Consider the following 20,916-nt stretch of genomic DNA (forward strand, 5'->3'; position numbering starts at 1 on the left):
GCCCAGCAGGAATCTTCCGGTCCCTGGCGTCCCTATTCGCTGGGACATTGGAATACAAAGAATTCCTCCACCCCGGGGACCGTGCGCTGACCATCCCAGGTCGGGAGGAGGAAGGGGATACGGTAGAGCTTGGCCTTTTGCCTTCCTGAGGGGCGGACTCACACATCCCATGACCACCTGGACCTCTCTACCCGCCTCCCTCAGGTGACCCAAATTCAGCCTTCACCTATCTAATTTGTGCCTTTATGAAGCGCTTACTACTATCTGCCATGCACTGTTCCAAGCGCTAGAGATACAACAAAGAACAAAACAAAGATCTCTGTCCTGGTGGAGCTTACGAGGGGGCATGGTGGGATAAGAGACAATAAACATAAGAAAGAAAAAAACAATCTGGCTATTTTAGAAGCAGGAAAAGAGTATGTCTGACAACATCGCTGGGCTCAACGCCTCCCCCCACCCAGACCCTTAGGGCAAACTCATGAAGTTTGGACGCCAATTAGACTACTCTGTCCTCATGGCGCCCCTGGGGCCACTCCTGTCCCAGGGGACATTACCACACTACAGGGTCCTCCTTCTTAGGACTCTCCCATTTCACATAGCTCCTCTTCTCCGCAGTCTCCTGACTCCCAGGGCTCGCCGGCCCCCTCCCAGCGCCACACCACTGCTCTCTTGAGCGGCTGGTTCCGGAATGCAGTACACAAATGCTCAGGCCAGCGTCTCTGTCTTGATTCCCAGCTTTGATACCACCTGTGTGACCTGGGCAGGTTCCTTGGTCTCTCTGTGCCTGTTTCCTCACCTGTAAAATGGGGAAAACAGTTGTTCCTACTTCAGAATCATGGGGTGGGGCAGGGGTGAGTCAACAAGTGTGAAATACTTAGAACAGCACCTTGACGTGATTTCGTTATTATTAATGTACGTCTATTTATTTAGGCGTTTCTCTCCCTCCTGGCCTAGCTGATGGAGGTTAGACAGTGAGGTTCATCCAGAAGGGACCAGCGGAGTCATCTCCGTGTCCCACACTCTCCAATGTCGGGTATACTAGACTTCAGAACATGTTTACTCAGTAAATTCAGTGGTCCCTCCTCACTCCATTCATTTAGAGTGCCTTCTGCATACCAGGTGATACCGGATTAGGAGATGCAGACGGAGTAATGAAGATAGGGTACCTTCCCCACTGCAAGAAGAGTAGTTTCTAGGACAGAAGTTCTCAAATTATTTTAGCCTAAGAACCTCTTTTAAAAAATTCAGGATCCCAAAGAGTTTTTGTATAGATACCTATTGCTATTTACCATATTAGAAACTAAAACTGAGAAAATTTTTAAATATTTATTAATTCACTTAAAATAACAACCTCATTGCATGTTGACATTAGTAACTTTTTTTAATGAAAATAGTTGTTTTTTCCAAAACAAAATAGTGGGAAAACACTGATATTGTTTTGCATTTTTGCAAATATCTTTAATGGAAGACGGCTGGATTCTCATGCCGCACTCGATCTGTGCGATATGTTGCTTTGGTTGAAGTGTATTAGAAAAAAACAGCTCAACATTTTCCTTTTTCGAAAAAATTGAGAATACTAACACACCGCCCCGCCCGGGCTTGCCGGACCGGAGAGGTTTGACCCACCAGGCTGGGCTAATGGACCGTTTCCCGAGAAGGCGCGGCCTGGAGCGTAAAGGGGCAGTTAGGCTGGGGTTGGACAACAAATGCGTCCTTCCGAGCGGTGGCCCCTCCTCCGGCTCCCGCCCCTCCTCCCTCTCAGGAGTAAACCAGCAACCCCTACGCATGCGTCCTGAGGAAGGTGGGCACTTCCGCCCGCCCACTCCGGTTCCCGCTCGGGTTTGTGCGCAGACGACAGGAGCAGCCAAGACGGAAGTAGAGAGAACGTGTGGGCGGGGCCAAGTGCAGCCATGTCGGCAGCCCTGCTGCGGCGGGGCCTGGAGCTGCTAGGGGCGCCTGAAGGTGAGGAGGGCCTGCGCGGGGCCTTCCAGCGCGGGCAGGAGAGCGGCAGGGCCTGGGGGCAGGAGCCCGGAGCGTGCGGAACGATCCAAGCCGGGCTTAGTCCGGGTAGGACGGGAACCCTGCGCGCCCTCCGACCCCGGTCCGTTTGTCTCTCTCTTCCCCTACAGCCCCCGAGGCCTCACCGGGCCAGGCCAAGCCGAGCGGGCCTCCAGGGAAGCGGGCCCGGAAGGCGAAGGCGACCCAGGCCGGGAAACTGCGGAACTCGGCCAAAGGAAAGGTGCCCAAGTCGGCGCTGGGTAAGGTGGGGAAGGGGCTGGACGTGCTGTGCCCGGGGTCGGGCTGTGCGCCATGGAGGAGAGGGCTCTTGAGACAGAACTTGAAACGTCCATCAGGCATTTCTAGAACACCTACTGTGCGCCATGCGCATAGCGGGGTCCTGTCTACAGCCCTGGTGGGGAGAGGCATCAAAGAGTTTCCAAATCAGCTAACTGTGATGCGGGCTGTGAAGAAGCCTGCTGAGAGGGACTGAGACTCAAAGGCCAAGTCAGACTTGCTCAGGCAGCGACATTTAAACTCATCTGAAGGAAGTAGAGAGTGAACCAAGGCGAAGAGTACGCTAGAGCGAATGGCATATGCGCAGCCAGAAAGAAGTTTGTTGCCTTTTGAAGTTTGAAAGAAAGAAGCTTGGTAAAGGTGAACAAGGGTCAGAGATGGAGCATTTAACGGTGAATAGTGTGTGTGCCCCTCACTGTTCTAAGCCCGGTACAAATGTTCACTCATTTAATTTCTCACAACCCTGTAAAGTCTGTACAGATGATAACCGGGGGAAACCAGGCAGTGTGTCTGCTTTTACCTACTCCGTTCAAGTGGGGCCACTGTGGCCTGGGTGGCGGTGAGGGTGCAGAGATACGAGACTTGTGCGGGTGGAAGGCGTGAGGAGGGAGCACTGATGGGCTTCAGTGGTGAACTGGCTGTGAAGATGGAGGAGAGGGAGACACTGAGAATGGAGCCCAGTTTCTAAAGAGCATCTTGGGGGATCTCGTGCCACGTTCTGAGACATCTGGGGGGCGGGTCAGGTGTGGGCAGGATGGTGGGAGGATGTGTGGCAGGACTTGGTGATGAGCTCCTAGTGTGTCTTTGAACCCCTACGGCCTGGTGCATAAACAGTATTCAAGTATTTGTTAAAAGAACGATGAATTCTAAGGAGGAAACGGTCCGAGCAAAAGTGGGGAGGCAGGAAAGGGAGACCCATTTGCGCAACAGTGGTGTTGGTGTGAAGCAGGGGCGTGGGATGCCTGAGGTCACTCAGGCCTCGGTGGCCAGGCTAACGAACAGCTCTGTGGCCGCCACCTCGGTTTGAGGTACATCATCTCTTGGCCTGGATTATTGTGAAAGCCTCCCAACTGGTGTCCCACCTTCCACTTCCCCTGCCCCCCTCATCTTGTTCCAATCACAGCAGCTGAAGTAATCTTATAAAATCATGTCAGACCTGTCTCCTCTCTGCCCCACGCCCTCTCGTGAAAGCCCAAGTTCTCACCGTGCCTGAGGAGGCCCCACGTGGTCTGCCCCTTCACCAGCTTCAGCTCCTACTGTCCTCCCCTCTTCCAACCATTTTCTGTTCTTCAAATGCATTAATCACATCTCCCCGTCAGGGACTTCGCACCAGCTGTTCCCTCTGCTCAGAATGCTCTTCCCCCAGATAGTCACACTCTTCCCTCAAGGCTTTGCTCAAATATCATTTCACTGAGTTTCTCAGACCCTCAGATTTAGAATAGCAACCCTCCATCCCTGGCATTCCTCATTTTTGTTTACTCTTCTGTTTTTCTCCGTAAAATGTATCACCCTTGAAAATAGTTTGCCTTGTTTATCACCTGTCTTCCCACTGGCAGGTAAGCTCCATGAGGGCAGGAGTTCTTGCCCATCCGGTTCCTACTATACGCGTATGCGCTCACCTAGAACAGTGCCTGACAGCAAGCACTCAGAACACATTTGTTGAATAAATCACGAGCAACTGGGAGCCAAGGGGGCTCTCAGCAGCCTCTGTGGAGAGTGGATATGACAGAAGAGAGCCCAGGCCATTGTAGTCGAGGGAAGGGACTCCAAGGCCTTTGGCGGGGGCACCGAGGGGGAGATGTCAGGCGGGGACTCAGGTTTCCAGGGAGTGAATCTGAAATGGGGCCACCCTGCCTACCACCCACAGCTGAGTTCCAGAAGCGAGAGTGTCGGGGCTACCTCGGAGTGAACCTCAAGTTTATGACCAGTGCAAGAAGCACCGTGGCTGAGTCCGTCACCCAGCAGGTTTGTCAGGGGTGGGCTGTGAGAGGAAGCTGGGGGACGAGAGCCGAGGATGCTCCTGGGATCCTGAGCGTAGGGCGGAGGTTGGGCTACCCCCCATGCTCCTACACTGCTGTGCTGTGAGGGGTCTCCCCCCTGAAGGGCTGAGAACAGCAGGAGCATGGGGGCAGGTGAGGGAGCAGCACTTGGCCAGCTGTGCCAGGTTGGGCGGTTCCAAGGGGCAGTCCCTCATGTTGGGAGTTACCACCTAGGGATCCTAACCCTGTACACCCCCAGATTGTGTGCCAGAACCGGGGCCGCAAAGCCTGTGACCGGCCTATAGTCAAGAAGAAGAAGAAGAAGGCCGAGGGCCCCGTGTTCACTGAAGAAGACTTCCAGAAGTTCCAGCAGGAATACTTCGGCAGCTAGGCTCCCAGGAGAGCACAGTGGGATAAGCACTCAGGCCCAGCGTCCTCCCCTGACCTCCCAGCCTCTGCTGGCCCCAGGACCCTGCCATGCATTCTGGGGTCCAGCCTGACTCGAGGTAGCCCTGGAGCTGAAGCCAGGGCAAGGCTGGAATGAAGCTGGTGAGCTGGAAGCCCGGGGAGGATTTACACTCAGACCGGAGCTGAAACCTGCACGCTTGGGACGAGCTATCTACCTGCCGAAAAGGAACATTTCGGACTGTTTTGTTTGCTTTGGCCCAGGTGGGGCCTCTGGGCTGTTTGCTGTGGAGAGACCAGTTACTGGGCCCTTAGGGGCCACACCTCTAGGAGTAGGAGGAGGGCTGCTGGGTGGACTTCCAGGTTCTAATAAATTTGGGCCCAAGAGCTATGTGTGTGCTGCTGACCTAACTTAGTGTCTTCTGCCACCAAGGGGCCTTCCCGCCCTTCCCCATCTCCCGGCGGGGTTCTCAGAGCTCTAAGTCAGAAGTCCTCCATTCCAGCCCCAGTGCCAGCCACCACCCAGAGAGCAGGTCACCCTGCATCTGCTGACATAGCTCCGATGGGCCCTCCTCCCCTGGGTGGCAGCTGTAGCTGAGAAGGTAACCCTGGAGGCAGAAATAGCCAGGGAAGGTGAGTCCAGGGCCTGGGGAGAGTGAGTGCTGCCAGCCCGTCGCCTAGGGCTTGTGAGCGGGGTGGGGGTGGGGGTGGGGGGTGTCAAAGGCCACCTTTTTTTTCTCTCTCGTGTCACATGGGTGACAAGTGGGGTGACTCGGGAGGTGACTTCAAGAAACAAGGTTTCACACTCAGGTCTGTGTCCGAGCTGGGGGCAGGGGCTAGACCACCATGGAAGGCAGAGGCAGGACCCTTTGCAGCCAGCACAGGTACATACATGCTGACTGAATGCACGAGTGAGTGCATGGTGCTGACCAGATTAGTCTAGATGCCCAGGAGTCCCTCCTGGGAGGGGTTGGGGTCTTCTGAAAAGAGGGCCCTGGACATGCCAGGCAGCTCTTCATCTCATGGTCTGCTCTCTACCCGCCTACCCCGGCCTACAGGTCATGGTGTTATCTGATAGAGGACTTCGGGGCAGCTGGGGAGTGACAGCCAACCAACACCACCGTGGGTTCTTGGGAGTAGAGAGCGTTCCACACCACCACCCACAGCCCTGGGGGCTCTGTTCCTGGTTATTAACCAGCTTGCCCTCCTGAACGTGGATAGGAGGGGCCACAGAGCTGCTTGAGGCAGAATTGGAGCAGGTCCTGTCTGCAGTTGGCCTACATCTGAGCAGAAGGACGCAGACTGTCCATCCAGGTCAGGGTTTCCTCAAATGGGCTTGCTCCAAAGAAAGGCTGGTCCTCTGCCTGGAAGGCTCCACTCCCCTCCTCCCTCCCGCTGAGTTTTAAGGACTGATGGGAGAGCTGCAAACCCAGATAGCCTTGGAGACTCAAGATTCCCTCATCTTTTAAGCCGCTTAGCTAGAAGCTGGAGTTTGCTTCCTGGAAGGACAGGCTGACCAGCCACTGAGCTCCAGGGCCCCTTTCTAACAAGGACACATCTGCTGTCCCCTAGTCACAGGTTCCTGCCCCCTCCAGCCGCCTCCTGTGGGAGGATGAGTGCAGGGCTTCTACTTCTCTTCTCGTGGGTTTTCTAGTACGTCACGTTTTTGCCAAGTCGCACCAGCGGGGTGCATGCCCATGCCCGCTTGGTATGACTATTCGTTCACCCTTGAGATTCTGGGTCTGTGGGTTTGGTTAGGACTCGAATCTATTTTAACAGTCACCCCAGACAATTCTGGTGCCCGTGGTCAGGAGGCAGCGGGGGCCCTGGGGAGGCTGGTGCAGGCTCAGGAGGAGGGAGGATGTGTCTGTCACCATGTAGGGGGGAGGAGAGGGGATGCTGACCGTGAGCCCCTGGACCTGGTGACTGAAGATCTGGAAAAGGGCCAGGGCCCAAATGAAAGGACAGACACCAAGGTGCACGTGCCCTCCAGAACGAACAAAACCTGTCCCTTGACACATTGTGATGGATATAAAGCCAGCACCTGGGAGCATTAGTGTGTCGGGTGGTTTGGGGCAGCTGATAGATTTGGGCTGGGCAGCTTGAGCCTTCCACACTCCCTGGTCCTCTGTGACTGGAAGCGTTGGTCAAGGGACCAGGCAGGAGTAGGGCAGGACTGCCCCACGGAACCTCCCTGGGGCCCAGCTATAGGCTAGCCCGCCCAAAGGAGAGGCTTAACTAGTTCCTGCAGGAGCTGGGTGGGTCCCATCAGGTGACTTCCTCTAACAGCTGGGACAGGGGAGCCCTCTGGAGAGGTGGGTTGGACTGATTCCCACCTCTAAATCTTTGCCCCGGCTGGCTTTCTTGGGGTGCTGTCCCCATTCTACGTCCACAACTTTCCCCATCCTTCAAAGCCCAGCTCAGGCACCCTCTTCTCCAGGCAGCCTGCCTGCCGTAACCCCCACCCCAGCCTGTCACTTTCTACTTGGTCTGAGCGTCCACCTGCCATCCCCAAACTGAGCTGAGAGCTACCCCTGCATGGTGCCTGGCGCAGGGCTGCTACACTAGGGGCCACGGTGGCGGCGGAGTTCTGTCTCCAGCTGGACCTCCTCCTGGTCTGCGGACTCTGGCCTCTGCCTCTTTGCCATCCCCACCTGCATGGCGAAGGCATCTCAAACCACCCAGCCAAGACCAAGCCACTCCCTGCCAGCATCACAAAGTTGAACCCAAATCCCTGCTCCTCCCGTAGTTTTCCCCATCTCAGGAAACGGAAACCATCCTTCCACTTGCTCTGGCGTCGCCTTCGTCTCCTCATACCTCCCACCTGAGCCTGACTTACTTGACCGTCAGAATATATCCAGGCCGAGCAGCTCTCCTGCCGCCACCACGTGCATGACCCCAGCCCGGTCCTGTCCTGGACCACAGCAGAGGCCCCTCCCCACCTACCATTCACAGGCTGCCAGAGGGACCCTCTTCAAATAGGAACCCTGCTCTGGGGGTTCCCCAAGTCATGCAGAGGACACTGTCAAGTCCTACCAGGGCTTCAAGGCCCATGCCGTCCCCTAACCTCGCCACTACCCCAACAGCCCCTCCAGGCTCCCTTCCTGCTGGCTTTGCCTCCCAAGAGGGCCTCCCTAAATGCCCACCTTAAGGAGCAAATCCTCACGCCCAGCACCCCACATGCCCGTTCCCACTGCCATCGCACGTCAGATGTCTGTTTTATTGCCTGCCTGTCTTGCCAGAATGAGGGCAGAGGTTTTATCTGTTTTCCTCAGCCACTGAATCCCCAGCACCCAAAACAGTGTCTGGCACACAGTGGGTGCTCATGAAGAGCTGTAGAGAAACATGAAGGCCATTCCTGAGCTCTAGGACCTGCAGCCTTGTTCCAGGGACAAAACAGGCACGAAACGCCACCAGCCTCTGGGCTCAGACAGCAGAGGGCTTGGCACTGAACCACAAACACCCCACATGCTAAGCATGGCCTGTCTGTCCAGACCAGCCATCCCTGTACCAGCTGCCCCTGGGCCAGCATCCAGCCCCCGGCTTGAGTTAAAAGGGTAGCATCGTAGGAGCCTCCTCCCGGCTCCTAACGAGGATTATGAGCTAACGCTCAGAGCTGTTCCTCAGCACTCAGCAAATACTAGCTGTAATTATTTGTGGAGAATTGGTATCTTGAGAAAGCGTCCACATTTGTAGTGACCTGTAACACACTTTAGCACCCACGCCTGCTTCCTCTGGACCCCCAGCTTTAAGGCAAGTGTCCAGGGCCCCCTCCCACCCTGCGTGGAAGTTCTGAAGCTACATTGATTGAAAGTGTGCATCCTGGAGTCAGACCGCCTGGGACTCAATCTACTACCTGCTACCTGGGCAATTCCTCTCCAAAACTGTTTTCACTTATAAGATGGGGATGAACTTTATAAAATGCATTTAGCATATAACTTATATTCATAATATCAATGCATGTAGCCAAGCTGACACTTTAAACTAGTAAATCCTCATGCATTTCACTGGTAGCAGTTAAGCTGCTTAGGTGGGGTGATCAGGGTGTTTTAATACCTAGATGGGTGGCTTCCTGTGCTCTGTAATTCTACACTTGGGGAAGGAAAAACCTCAAAGATCACCAAACCCAACGGGGCCCATGTGTGACAACCACTCCCTCTTGTGCCTGGGGGCAATGTTCCCAGTGAGTCACCACTGGCGGTATTTTTCCAACAGTGGGCTGACTCCAGCGTCACTCTATGCAGCTCAGGGGAATGTGGGCCCCATCTTGCAGGCCCTCACAGGATATCCAAGTTCTCCCAGGGGCAAAATAGACAAGAACCCAGACTCTGGAAGCATTCCTGGGGATCAAACAGTGCTTTCACCACTCTGCTCAATACCTTTGCCCGTGTGTACCCACTTCCAGTAGGACCCGATGGGACCATGGAACCTGCTTCACAGGGGTCGTGGGGACTGGGTGAGAATGCACATGAAGTGCTTACAACAGTGCCAGGCACAAATGTCACCCTCTACCCAGCCACTCTGGGAAATCTAGATTGCCTTTCAGAGATGGGAAACAAGACCAGCCCTTCCAAAGAGTTGGTCCCAAAGGACCCAGGCGGCGACCTGCCCAGGATGGGCCCAAGACAAGAAATACTGCCTTATCCTGAGACTCAACGAAGTCATTGCCACGTGGAAGACCTCGGGTTGCAACAAGTAGCTTCCCAATGCTGCCCAGGGATGGCAAGTCTAGCTGGCTGAGGTGGGCAGGGGAGCCTGGCTATCTGCCAGACCTTGGGCCCAGCTCTGGCCAGGAACTAAGTAAACTGCAGGCATCTCCCCAGCTTATGGTTTGTTCTAACAAAAACCAAGTTTCTCTTAATGGGTTTGGGAAGTGGCCTCTACAGAATAGTAAAAGCTTGTAAGTGAAATCCAATCACTTGTGCACTAAGCTCAAGGACTGTGGGGCCTTATCTGGGTATTTAATGAGATGTTGACACAAGGCTAAGTTAACAGGTGGATCCCAGGCCATTCCTGCCACACCAGTTCCCCTCATGTGAAACTTCCCCACCTTGCAGACACCAAAGAGCTATTATAAGACCTAGCAATTCTCAATTCTGGAAAAAACACCCAGGTACCTGCTTGGCTGTGGGGGATCTAGCCCAACCCCTCTGGCTCAAAGTCCAAGGTAAGACCAGTGACCCTAACCTATGGCACAACAGGGTATAAAACATTTCCTGGGCTCAAATAATTCAGCACATTGAAATCCTGCCCTCCACCCCGGGTCAAGAATCTAGTTCCAGGAGAACTGACCACGTTATTTACAAGGCAAGACACCAGACAGCAGTTTGCCAAGTACTTTCACTACAAAATAATTTATTACAACACACAGCTTCAGGCAAGCCTCCTATGTACAAGCACAGACTACCCTAACTAGGGGGCCCTTTTCTTTCCCCTTGCCTTGCGGACCTCCTCTATCAAATCTTTCAGATACTGGATCTCCTTGGCCAAGGAATCTGCCCTCTCTTTCAGAGCCTCATTCTTCTTTTCTAGTTCTTTACACTCGCCAGTGAGGGCCTCCTGCTCTGCCCTCTTCTTCTGGCGGTACCTAGTGGCTGCTGTCTTGTTCTGCTCCATTTTTTTCAGCTTCTTATCCAGCTTCTCACTCTTTACTTTTGCTGCCACTGTCTTCTCTCCAGGTGGGTCATAGGGTTTGGGGCGGGAAGAGCCACCACAGTTGGCACCTGGAGACAGCAGGCTCTTATTTGGAGAGGCCCCAGAGGTAGTGGGGCTATGCTGGGGAGAGCCCAGATAGGACTCAGGGCTCATACAGACGCCACTGTCATTATCTGAAGTGGCATCCTCCTCCTTTATGCACTGAGGGATCACGGTAATGTAAACAGTGGAGTCTGATTTCCTATCTCCTTCAGAGATATCAACTTCACTGCCTAACTCTAAACTAAAGGAATGATCTGGAGAGGAGGACAGGGCCCCTGGTGAAAGAGGAAGAGGTTGCAGGAAGGTGAATGGGGCAACCTGGTCAGTTTCTGGTAAACTTTCTGAAAGATGGCCAATTGGGTTTGTTATTTGGGGGGGCTCCTTATTAGTATCCTGGACTAGGGGGTCTAAGAGATCACATGTGTCATCCAACGTGGCCAAAAGCTCATCGTGCATGGTTTCCAGGTCATCAAAACTCAATAGGGCATCAAAGTCAAACTCCTTCAGATCCATTTTCTCCACCATCCAATCTGTCCCGGAGAAGGCATCCTCTGCGAGAGATTTAAGAGGGATGAAACATTCAGCCAAATGCACAAGGCAGCAAGCCCCGATGACCAGACCCCCCAGGCAAAGGACACCCACTCACCCTTGCCGTTGTCTGAGGCACTGACCAAGCCATCCACAGCCAGCCATTCGGAGGAGCCCGCCTTAGCCTTGTCACTGGAGAATCCACGAGGTTTGAAGTGCTTGGCCACCTCCAGGTAGTCGTCTAATAGACCTAGACTTTCTTCAGCCCCCAAACCCGACTGGTCGAAGGGGGACATGAAGCCCCCCACGAACACCTCGCTGCTCAGGAAGCTCATCTCGGTCATGCTGCGGGCTTTTGCTGGAATCGAGGAATGTGTGTAATTCGAGGATGTCTTTGTCCGTTACAGCAACGCTGCTGCTGGGTGCCGTGAAAAACCTGAATAATAGGAAACCAAGTCCTATTAGCGATCAGCCGGTCTGAGAATTTCATCTTTTCACTCCTGAGGCAGGACGGCCAAACCGCTATTCTCCTTGGTTGTCCAGAATCGGCAACACGTGGCCCCAGAGCCATTAATGTCGCCCTTGCCTGTTCCCTGCTCAGGCGACACAAGATGGACGCCCTTGAAGCTCGGCCGTTCCTCAGCCCGCCACAAGAGGAAGGCGCCGCATCCTCACGTCCAAATACGGTTGCAGCTGCCCTGCCCCCGCCCGCCGGTGACTCACTCCGCGCCGGCCGCCGCCCTGCCCCGCCGCCATCTTGGCCCCTGCCACGTTTCGCTGCGCACCAGGCGGAACCCTGGCGGCCTCCGAGACCGCCAAGCGGCTCTTCCCCCCGCGCCGGGCCGCGCTTTCCTGACTCAGGAGTGCTGGCGTCTTGGCGACACCCAAACAAAAGCCACGCGTCCCGGGCGCTCATAAAACCGCTTCCCCCTCCGCGACGCCGCCCGGCCGCAGGCCGCGCCCAAGCAGGCCGACCCCTCGCTCAACCATGGGCGCACGGCCAGCGCGGCTCGGCCCGGTACTTACGCCATGGCTTAAGCCGCTGGGGGTGCCGCTGCAGAGCCTGGTGCTGCTGCCGCCGCTGCAAAGGCCAATGCTGCCGCAGGCACGGCTGCCTCTAATGCGCCATGGTGGCCGCGGGTCCGCGGGAGCAGAGGAGGGCAGAAACGCAGACCGGGCGTTAAGTGTACATTTGCAGGCGGGAGAGGAAATGGCCGCCGCGCCCCGACCGCGGGTCCTTTATAGATTTTTGCCTCTATGAGGACGCCTCACACAGCAAATTCTTCCGCCGTGGTCACGTCACCGGCACCACCCACTTCTTTTCATCTATCCGACGCCCTACCGTTTCCAACCAACAACTTTTTCGTCCAGGGTGCAGCTCTGAAGAGAAAGTGAGTTATTTTCAAGGTCTCAAAAAAAGGGAAGACGCACTACTTTAAAAGCTTCTAAGATCAAAGAGTCACTGTTCCCTCTGCGGCGGGGGAGCGCGGAGGGATCCACCAGACGCGCCTGGCTTCCGGTGTTGGCTGAGGGGCGGGGAGAGGTCTTTCATCCCAAGGAAGGTTTTTATTGTGAAGTCCGAGCCCGCCTGGTTATCGCGCGAGATGCCGGCGCAGAGGGCGCTCGAGCTGATTGGTCAAGTATGGTGAGTCATATATTTCTCGTGTTTTTATTGGCTCAGGCGCTGAGGAGGGTGGGCTGTTCGGTGAGGTTGCCCAGGGTCCGCGCGGGAAGGGGTGACTTCGGCTCGATGCGTATCGGTCCTGTGGTCTCTCGTTTGCCCCCTCTTCTCCGTGATGCTCCTTTCGGCAGCCTGGCTGGTAGCTGGCCATGACGGGTTCTAACCCAGTGCGTCCCAAATAGTGGTGTCAGGCCCCAGCTTCTTGCCGCCCTCAGTGAAGCCCCGAACTACTGACCAGGTTGAGTCCGCAGGATGAAACTAGGCAAAAGGAAATGTCATTTTGTGTGCGATTTCATCATATGCAAGGCCTTCAGTGGCTGAAGGGGAAGTCTGAGGACCTCAAGGGAAAGCTCATCTGATCCATGCCCACCTATCAGAAAAGGCTCGCTCTGCATCGTTACTCTGAACTCTGTAGAGCCGCGAAGATGCTTAATCCTGTAGGCCAACCTGTTACGTTTTGACATATCCATTCTCCTAAATGTTTGCTAGTCTATTAAAAGTATGCAGTCTTATCACAGGGGAACGTCTTTTGGTTTATGAAGTTCAGTTTCTCTAAGAACAGGTAGAGATTTTATTCAGCTGGGATCTCTCACTCTAGGGTAGTTTCAACCCACTTCCAATTCTGTAACTCCCAGGCATGACCACTTCCCAGCAAGTCCTCCTCATGACCCTGTGAGGAAGAGAACCCACGCCCACTCGGGTTCCTGTGTTTGGAAGCGGCAGTCCGTGTAAGGGGGCCAGCAACTTGCTCTCTACTGGGGAGATGTTAAGAGTGCTCTCTCTGCCATCTTCCCGTCCCCTCCAGTCAGGCACCACAGGGAGAGAAACCTTGACTTTCTGCCTCCATTCATTTCAGTGGGCCATACAAATATATTTCTGTGAGGGCGGTGATGTCAAAACACTTGGTGAGCACTGTCCTGGAGAACTACACACTATTCACTGACTTCTTTCATCTAGCTTAGCAATTTCTTTACTATGGCAAACTGAGGACAAATGGGGAGGAGGTGTCTTGCCAGAGCTCCCAGTGAAGGCAGCGTGGGGTAGGAGTTAGAAGATAGATTTTCGGGGCAAACCCAAGAGTCCTGGCTCTTCCATTTATTAGCTGGGACATTTTGGTTAAGTGACTTATCCTCGCTGAGCCTGTTTCCTCATCTGTAAGATGAGGCTAGTGATTAGTATCCTTACTCTTAGAATGAAGTAAAATCATATATGTGTAGAGCACTGAGCAAAGTGCCTGGGACTTAAGTGTTCAATATACAATTACTATTAGAACTCGGGACTTCTGACCCCGACCTCCCAACACCCCCACCCCATCGCCATTACATCATCCTGCATCCTCAGAGGACTCCTATTATTTACTGAGATGAAACTATAACTGTAAACAACTGGTACATGCAAAGCATACTGGATGCTGGGTAAGTGTGATTTTTCTTTCCCATTGGAGAATCACAAGTGTCAAGATACACAGAACTTGTCCAGTCTTTCAGCGCAAAGGCAGTAAGAAGTCCATAGCCACTACATAAGTCTTCTAAAGGCGTAACTAAGGACCCACGGGGCACGGCCTCCTTCTACTGTACGTCAGTGCCTCCTGAGGGATGACCAGGCAAGTCGTTGAGAATTAAAGAAGTAACACTGCCCCAGTTTTCATGCTCCAGAGGTCACGGAAGAATGACTCTTATGGCAGCTCGTCCCATCCATTCTATTATGGACACCTAGATCAAGCACGTCAAACGTTCTAGCTGAAATGAAGAACCTGTACCACTCCGGTAGGAAAACGTTCACACCACACACAAAAGTCAGAGCTGTTGGAAAGGAGGCTTTTATTTTCTTCTTCCCATGCTGAGGAAGGACATCAGGTTCCCCAGCTCCATTTCCTCCCTCAATAGAAAAAGGACAGCAGTTCTCTGGGTCTCAGGGCTAAGCTGCTTCTATATGGAGCTGACCAAGACAGGACAGAAAGCCTGGTGACGGATTCCAAACCTACCGGCCAAACATAGCAACTGCTACTGAATGGCAAGCAAGTGACTAGAGGGCCAGTTGTGGACTTGGCCTCAGGGACTAGGAATTTAGACTAAAAGGTAATCAAAACGAAAAGGTAAACAACACACTGTATGCAGGTAACCCCAGAACCCACGTCTCTGGTATTTTGGCCACTTAGAATCAGCAGTGTCTAACGGATACAGCCTCACGGCTCTAGTCCTAAGTGACTCTTACCATTCTTTTTGGCCTTGAGCTTTAGCAGGAAGGCGAGAGTGCTAACAAATCCTGTGAGAGCAGACGTTCTCAGCCAGGGTCATCATCTCAAGGAAGATGTACCGTGGCAGAGGACTCTGGACACATGCAGGAACCCCTACTTACAGAACCGCCTCGGGACCTCTCCGGGGCCTTTTGATCCTGAAAGTGATTCCTCATCAAAACCATTTCCGCTCTCAGCCTGAGTGGTACAAGGGAGCAAACTCAGCTACTCGGGAGGGTGAACCGGTGGACTACTAGGGGCCGAGACCCAGGGGAAAGACTACGGCCTCAACACAGCTTTTCCAAACATGAGCTTCAATTATTTTATTTGGGGAAAGAAAAAAAAAAGTCACAACCAAGTATACAAAAATACTGTTGTCCTGAACTCATTTTTTAGGCAGGGGCGACAGGGAGAACCAAAATACACTTTGGAACTGATTAGGTTTTCAAAATGATGAGTGTGTTTTTTAAGCTTTAGGCTAAGTGGTTTGCTAACCTAGATGGTGCAAAAAAAATTTCCAGATGGAAAAGGACCAGATGCTATTACTTCAAGAAAGGTGCGAGTTACTGAGTAGAAAGGCAGAATGGCGGGGAGAGGCACGACATCTTTCCCCAAAGACTGGGGGCGGGGCGGGGAGTGGAGGGGGGCAGAAGGTTGCCCTCTTCCATCCAAGAATCTCAAAGCACTTGACTGTTTTCCATATTTTCCAATCAGGCCTGCCCAGTTGGTCAGCAAAACCACCAGGACCAGGGCCAGGAATTCCCACTGCTTCTTGTTCTGCGGACTTCTAAAAGGTTCTTGCTTGTGACATGGCAAAGTTATGGTTTTTGGTTTTGTGAAACATAGTTAAGAGACAGAGATGCCCTTAGAAAGATGTTCTTTAAGAGGAGATAAACTCAAATCACGATTACACTTAGCTTTGAGAATTTGGGACTTGCTCTTTAAAGTCTTTTCCTTTTTGAGGTCTCCAATATTTTATATGGAATTTGGTTGGAGATGCCAGCTTGGGAAAATTGTAGGTTTTATAATACACTGGGAAAACCAAACACTTTATGTCAGTGAAGAATAACCCATGCTTTTGCAACACCTTCTCAGCCTGCCCATCTCAGGTTCCACCCCGTCCCCTCTACACCACTCACCCAGGCAGCCCTCAGTCATATACATTTTTTTAAACTCCAGTTAGATTCGGATGAACAGCCAGGGTAGAGAATCTTTCTCAGGGTTCTGGGCTTTGTATTTTTCGTTCTCTCAATACCTTCCTACAAGTGAAACAACTGAACCACTTTAAGAAATCGTTGCATACACAGAACAGGCAGCAAGACTCCAAATATAGCCAAGGTTGACTCTAGTTCTCAGCTTCCTAAGCCATGACAAAAGGGGACAGGCATCTCTACCCTAAATTCCTAGAGAGTAGCTGAGGTTTCAATGCTATTTAAAGAGTCATTTCATGTCGCTGTCATTGGGAAGGAATGAGACAGCTGCAGAGCTTCACCAGAATCTCACTGATGGAGAGGTAGTAAGAATAGAAAAAGTAAGACTTGATGGGAGGAGAACGAAATACTGGATGGGCAGATCGGAAACAGAATTATCATCAGGCTCTTGCCACAAACAAAAAAACACACCACAAAACGAGAAGATGCACTGGCATTGTGTATTCAACACTCCTCCCCACCCTCAGGACACTTTTTACATTGCAATAAATAGTGCAATTTTAGCAGCAGGAAACAAAAAGGAACGGAGGAAGCCCCCACCGCCCTCATGTTTTATCCATGTGCTCGCTTCCTGGGTAGCACCGATCTCCCCAGCTGCTGGGCGATTGGGGGCGGGGGTGAGGGGTCCTGCACGTGTTTGCTTGCCCTTGACCTCTGGAGGTGCCCAGAGAGTTCAGCCAACAGCCCTCTCCCATTCCTACAGCAGACTGCTGGGCCTGTTCTTGCTCTAAGGGCACATCCTAGAAAGACAGGGCCTGACGGGAGAAACATGGTCACTGAGCCCCAACTGGTGACTGGATTTTCCAGCCCATGTTCAGCCGTCTGCCAACCTCCCTTTAACCTGTAGCTGTGTCCTTGAAGGCCTTGTCTTAATTGGCAGTGAGGCAAGGAAGCGGGTGAACGAGAACGCTCGTGCAGAGGTGCTGCCCTTGTAGGCCCTTCCCTCCCTCGTGACTCCTGCACCCCATGGCGTTGGCCTGGACCAGCCACGGATGGGGCGTAGAGCTCAGGCACACTGACCCTCTCCCAGGTCCCCGTGACCACGTCCGCTTCCCTCACCCTGCACACTCACTGATGGCCACTAAGAAACACAATCTCTCAATCACTTTGCATCCAGTTCAGCATGCGCCCTCAGTCCTGTGTGGGTCAGTACCAGTGTTCCCATGAAAGACCTTCTCAGCACTTGGTCAGGTGGGGGGGGATGGGCTTCTTTTCCAGAAACCTGGGGCAAAGGCCAGCTCTTCCACTTTAGCCCCAGAAACCCTAAATACTGTCTGAGCGCTCTGTGCCGAGTTCAGCCTGGACACAGGCAATCACAACTTCACTGACATTTCAACTAAAAGGCAACATCTTGATTAGGCAGGTGAGCTCCAGGGAAAGGAGCAAAACAGAGGCGTGAACAAGAGGGAAAGACAGAGAAGACACCGAGAGGAACAGGCCAAAAGGCAGGACAGACATGAGCAGAACCATGGGCCGCCTGCAAAACACCAAGTGGTCTCGACAGCTCAGGCTGCTGCTCCACCTTTCAATTCATTCCAGAAAAGTCAGCCTGGAGCAGGGGGAGGGGAGGAGTAAGGAGCACAGTGTTTGGTAACAAAAATAGAAAGGGCTGGGTTTCAGAAAATAGGAGATTAAGAGATGTCATTCTAATCAGCATGAAGTGACCAGGGCGGTGACCAGCAAGACAGGAGGCACCGAGGGACCAACGAGGCACCAGCTACGTAGCCAAGTGTTTCTAACGCAGAAGCCAGGGCCTGACCGCCCAACCCCCACTCTGGCCATCACCTGCCCTACGTCTGCAGCAGCACCTCCGGCTCAGACAACGAGCAATAGAGAGTGTATCCTAACTCGTCGATTTCTTCAGGGGTGAGCTCTGCAAATAAGTTCACCTTGGGGTTCAGGGCACTGGGCAGGACTCCGGCCTCCAGGTACCTGATGAGTCCCCTCAAGGCCTGCAGGAAGCGGTCAGCCAGCACATCTGGAGACCAGTCAGCCTCCTCCTGGGCCAAGTGGAGGATGACGTTGGTGAGCTGGCTGGCAGTGAGGTGGCCCAGAGCCGGAGTGGACTTGCAGATGGCCTTGAGGATCTTGAGGCAAAGAGAACGGCAGCCTGAGTCGGCCTGGTCCAAAGCCCGCAGGCGTGCTGTCTCAGCAGGACGCAGGCTCAGCCGCCACAGGTTGTCATACTGGGCTAGCCGGTGTGGTCTGGCTACCAAGACAGTGTCACCGAGGGTCACTGATGGCAGGAAGTCAATGACGAGGTGTTTGTCACGCTCATACTGCACTTCTAGAGTCAGGGCCTCTGGGAGTGGCGCCGGTCGGATCACATAGTCCAAGAGGGACCCTATGGCCGGCCAATTGATGGAGCCAGCCACTACCTTCTCAAACGTGTCTGCCACTGTCTTTGGGGAGAGGTAGCCCCCTACTACACAGCGGTCCCAGTAACTACTACCACGAGGAAAATACTCTGGGTTCTCACGACGAACCAGGAAGAAGCCAGGGACATTCATGATGGTGTCTTCGCCAGGGATACATGACCACAGGTTCTGCTCCAGCACAAGGGGCACAATGAGTTGGATGTGGTCGGCTGTCACCACCTGTCAGGGCAAATGACAAAGGCTTTGAGGGATTTCATCTGCTTAAGAGACAAGCTGCCCCAAACACAGGTCCCACCACCTTGTATTCCCCCAACCATAAAAGAAACTAAGAGTTCTTTCCTGTCACTGTATTGACTCAGCTAGAGTGAGGATTTAAAGCCAGGGCTGTCGGACACCAGGGCCCGTGCTCATTCCACATGCCACATCGTCTCTGGACATGTACACAGGACATCCCCCAAGTCCTGAAGGCCCAAGAAGAGAGAAAAGTAGAGAGACAGGGACAAGAATACAGAAGGGAGGTGGCATCTTATAGTTTCCTGGAAGTTGTATGACTGAAAACCAAGAAAGGGTTCAAGACGACTCAAGACAGAGCTCTCTACATGCTCCCACAGGGTGCAGAATTCCGTCTTTCTGGCCAGCCTGGGACGCTGACCTTCTTCTGTCCCAACAGCACCACTGAGAAGCATCTGAGTCCAGACCCACCCCGACCCTTGCTGAGACCCAGCCTGTTACCTGCAGGTCATCGTACAGGCTGCCACTCAGGTACATGTCCCGAAGTGGCATGTCCGGCAGCTTGGCCCGCAGGAAGCCCCGGAGCTCGGCACATATGTCCACGGCAGCTTGCTTAGCCCGAGCCTGCTCACCGGCAGGGATGGCGGCCCGGTTCCGGTAGTAAGAAAGAAGTTTCTCCTGCAGGGACATGCGGAGTCGTGACTTCTTCAAGTCTACCTGGCCCTTCCTGGACAATGGCTTGGGCCGGGGTGGGCAGAATGTATCTGCCAAGGCAAGAGAGAGAGGCACATGAGCTCTTCCCATGCTTCCTCGCCCCAGAAAGTAGGAGGGCTTGGCACAAACGGCAAGTGCTAACACGGGGCCTGGCACATATGTGCCCAAGAAATGTTTGCTGAACGCAGAAGCAGCACCGAGAGTCCAGAGGTAAGACCCCGACGGGGCAGCAGGCTTTCTCACCTGTGTCAAAGGCCGAGGCGTCTGTGGGAAGGGTCTGCAGGGAGCGGCTCAGGCCTGTCTTCATGTCCTTGTTCAGCAGCCGCGGGGAGCCCATCCAGTTTGGCTCCTCCCAGCTCCTTTTCCCGGAATGGCTCAGGCGGGTGGGGCTGGTAGGGGCACTGATGGCCCTATCGTACATCTGAAACAGCAGAGGACCCTGCACATGTACCTTCCTTCCTGTTTTGCCCTGGTCAGTTCCAAACTATTTTTCAGTACTTCTGTTTTGTTCTAGATTATGGAATACTTTTCTCCATGTAGAAAAGCTCAGGAAGTACTAAGTGATACAAATAAGAAACAGATTTCTCAATAATGTCACAATCCAGAGATAAATGCTAACATTTCAGTATATTTCTTTCTGGAAAAATATATTTATGTAGTTAGGATCCTACCTTATGGTACATTTTCTGACTATACAACACTATATCTTATGAATGTAATGGTGAACACTGATGAATTTAACAGACTTATTGAGTGGCTACTATGTGCCAGGCATTGTTCTAGGTACAAAGAGTAAAGCGCTAAACAGAAAGACCCAATCCATGCCCTCATGGAGTTTTCTGTCTAGAAAAGGGACACAGGAAATACATAAATAAGTTAAATATAAAGTACACAGAGATAAACATGAACAAAAAGAAAGGAGGAAAAGGAAATAGGAAGTGTATATGTGGTGGGGGTGTTGCTATTTTAAACAAGGTAGTCAGGGAGGATATTTTTGGTTCATTCCTTTTTACTGTCTGGGATAGCTTCTTTATTTGTATCTCCAACGAGTTCTTCAGGGCAGAGACCTAGCAGGGGCTGCACTGAAGGCTCTTAAGGCCTCGTCTGATCCAAGTGCCCATGTTCCCCTCCCACGGGTCGTGCGCAAGTTGTCGTCCAGCTCAGCTCCACTTCGCACGGGCAGCCTCCCCACCTCTCCCACCCCTGGCCCCGGCACTTACCCGCTTAACCGCCAGTGTAGCGATGCCCAGCATGGCTGCTCCACCCACGCCCAGCACCAGCCGAGCATTGGAGAGCACGAAATCAATGGCGGTGCCGATGCCGTTGTCATCCTTCTTGCCTTTGCGCTCACCAGCGCCTGCCATCGCTCACCTGAGGATGAAGGCAGAACACAGCCATCACCGCCTGGGACCCGGGGAACTCTCTTATCTCCCTTAGCACGCCAGTCCCCAACCAGTTCAGGTTCTGTGAGTTCCAGCAAATCCTCCTGCCTCTAGCACTGCAAGGTCTCAGGTCGAGAGGGAGATACATGTCCCATGACGTATCTGGATGCCAGGGGGAA

General features: G+C 53.2%; 3 protein-coding genes across 3 annotated transcripts; 1 reads left to right on the top strand and 2 right to left on the bottom strand.

Moving 5' to 3' along the window:
- Nucleotides 1-1,803: 1,803 nt before the first annotated feature.
- Nucleotides 1,804-5,066, top strand: RPS19BP1 (ribosomal protein S19 binding protein 1). The gene is made up of 4 exons (XM_019734562.3): nucleotides 1,804-1,962; nucleotides 2,130-2,258; nucleotides 4,163-4,260; nucleotides 4,534-5,066. Exons 1-4 carry the CDS (start codon nucleotides 1,911-1,913, stop codon nucleotides 4,663-4,665), a joined length of 411 nt encoding a protein of 136 aa, XP_019590121.3. The 5' UTR covers nucleotides 1,804-1,910; the 3' UTR covers nucleotides 4,666-5,066.
- Nucleotides 5,067-10,014: 4,948 nt separating this feature from the next.
- ATF4 (activating transcription factor 4) lies at nucleotides 10,015-12,472 on the bottom strand. Its single transcript, XM_019734556.3, has 3 exons — nucleotides 11,931-12,472; nucleotides 11,023-11,340; nucleotides 10,015-10,927 (listed from the first exon to the last, which is right to left on the bottom strand). Exons 2-3 carry the CDS (start codon nucleotides 11,246-11,248, stop codon nucleotides 10,092-10,094), a joined length of 1,062 nt encoding a protein of 353 aa, XP_019590115.2. The 5' UTR covers nucleotides 11,249-11,340; nucleotides 11,931-12,472; the 3' UTR covers nucleotides 10,015-10,091.
- A 1,916-nt stretch (nucleotides 12,473-14,388) lies between these two features.
- Nucleotides 14,389-20,719, bottom strand: MIEF1 (mitochondrial elongation factor 1). The gene is made up of 4 exons (XM_019734526.3): nucleotides 20,576-20,719; nucleotides 19,599-19,776; nucleotides 19,143-19,405; nucleotides 14,389-18,629 (listed from the first exon to the last, which is right to left on the bottom strand). Exons 1-4 carry the CDS (start codon nucleotides 20,717-20,719, stop codon nucleotides 17,823-17,825), a joined length of 1,392 nt encoding a protein of 463 aa, XP_019590085.2. The 3' UTR covers nucleotides 14,389-17,822.
- Between the last annotated feature and the right edge of the window lie 197 nt (nucleotides 20,720-20,916).

The sequence above is a fragment of the Rhinolophus sinicus genome, chromosome 1, assembly GCF_057876585.1.
Source record: "Rhinolophus sinicus isolate RSI-liver-muscle chromosome 1, RSI-T2T, whole genome shotgun sequence".
Lineage (NCBI taxonomy): Eukaryota > Metazoa > Chordata > Mammalia > Chiroptera > Rhinolophidae > Rhinolophus > Rhinolophus sinicus.

Coding starts and splice junctions, on each gene's coding strand:
- RPS19BP1 (XM_019734562.3), top strand. CDS start 1,911: ATGTCGGCAGCCCTGCTGCGGCGGGGCCTGGAGCTGCTAGGGGCGCCT. Junction 1,963..2,129: donor GCTGCTAGGGGCGCCTGAAG/GTGAGGAGGGCC, acceptor CTTCCCCTACAG/CCCCCGAGGCCTCACCGGGC. Junction 4,261..4,533: donor CTGAGTCCGTCACCCAGCAG/GTTTGTCAGGGG, acceptor GTACACCCCCAG/ATTGTGTGCCAGAACCGGGG.
- ATF4 (XM_019734556.3), bottom strand. CDS start 11,248: ATGACCGAGATGAGCTTCCTGAGCAGCGAGGTGTTCGTGGGGGGCTTC. Junction 10,928..11,022: donor TGCCTCAGACAACGGCAAGG/GTGAGTGGGTGT, acceptor AATCTCTCGCAG/AGGATGCCTTCTCCGGGACA.
- MIEF1 (XM_019734526.3), bottom strand. CDS start 20,719: ATGGCAGGCGCTGGTGAGCGCAAAGGCAAGAAGGATGACAACGGCATC. Junction 19,777..20,575: donor CTACACTGGCGGTTAAGCGG/GTAAGTGCCGGG, acceptor CTGCTGTTTCAG/ATGTACGATAGGGCCATCAG. Junction 18,630..19,142: donor GCCTGTACGATGACCTGCAG/GTAACAGGCTGG, acceptor TTGCCCTGACAG/GTGGTGACAGCCGACCACAT.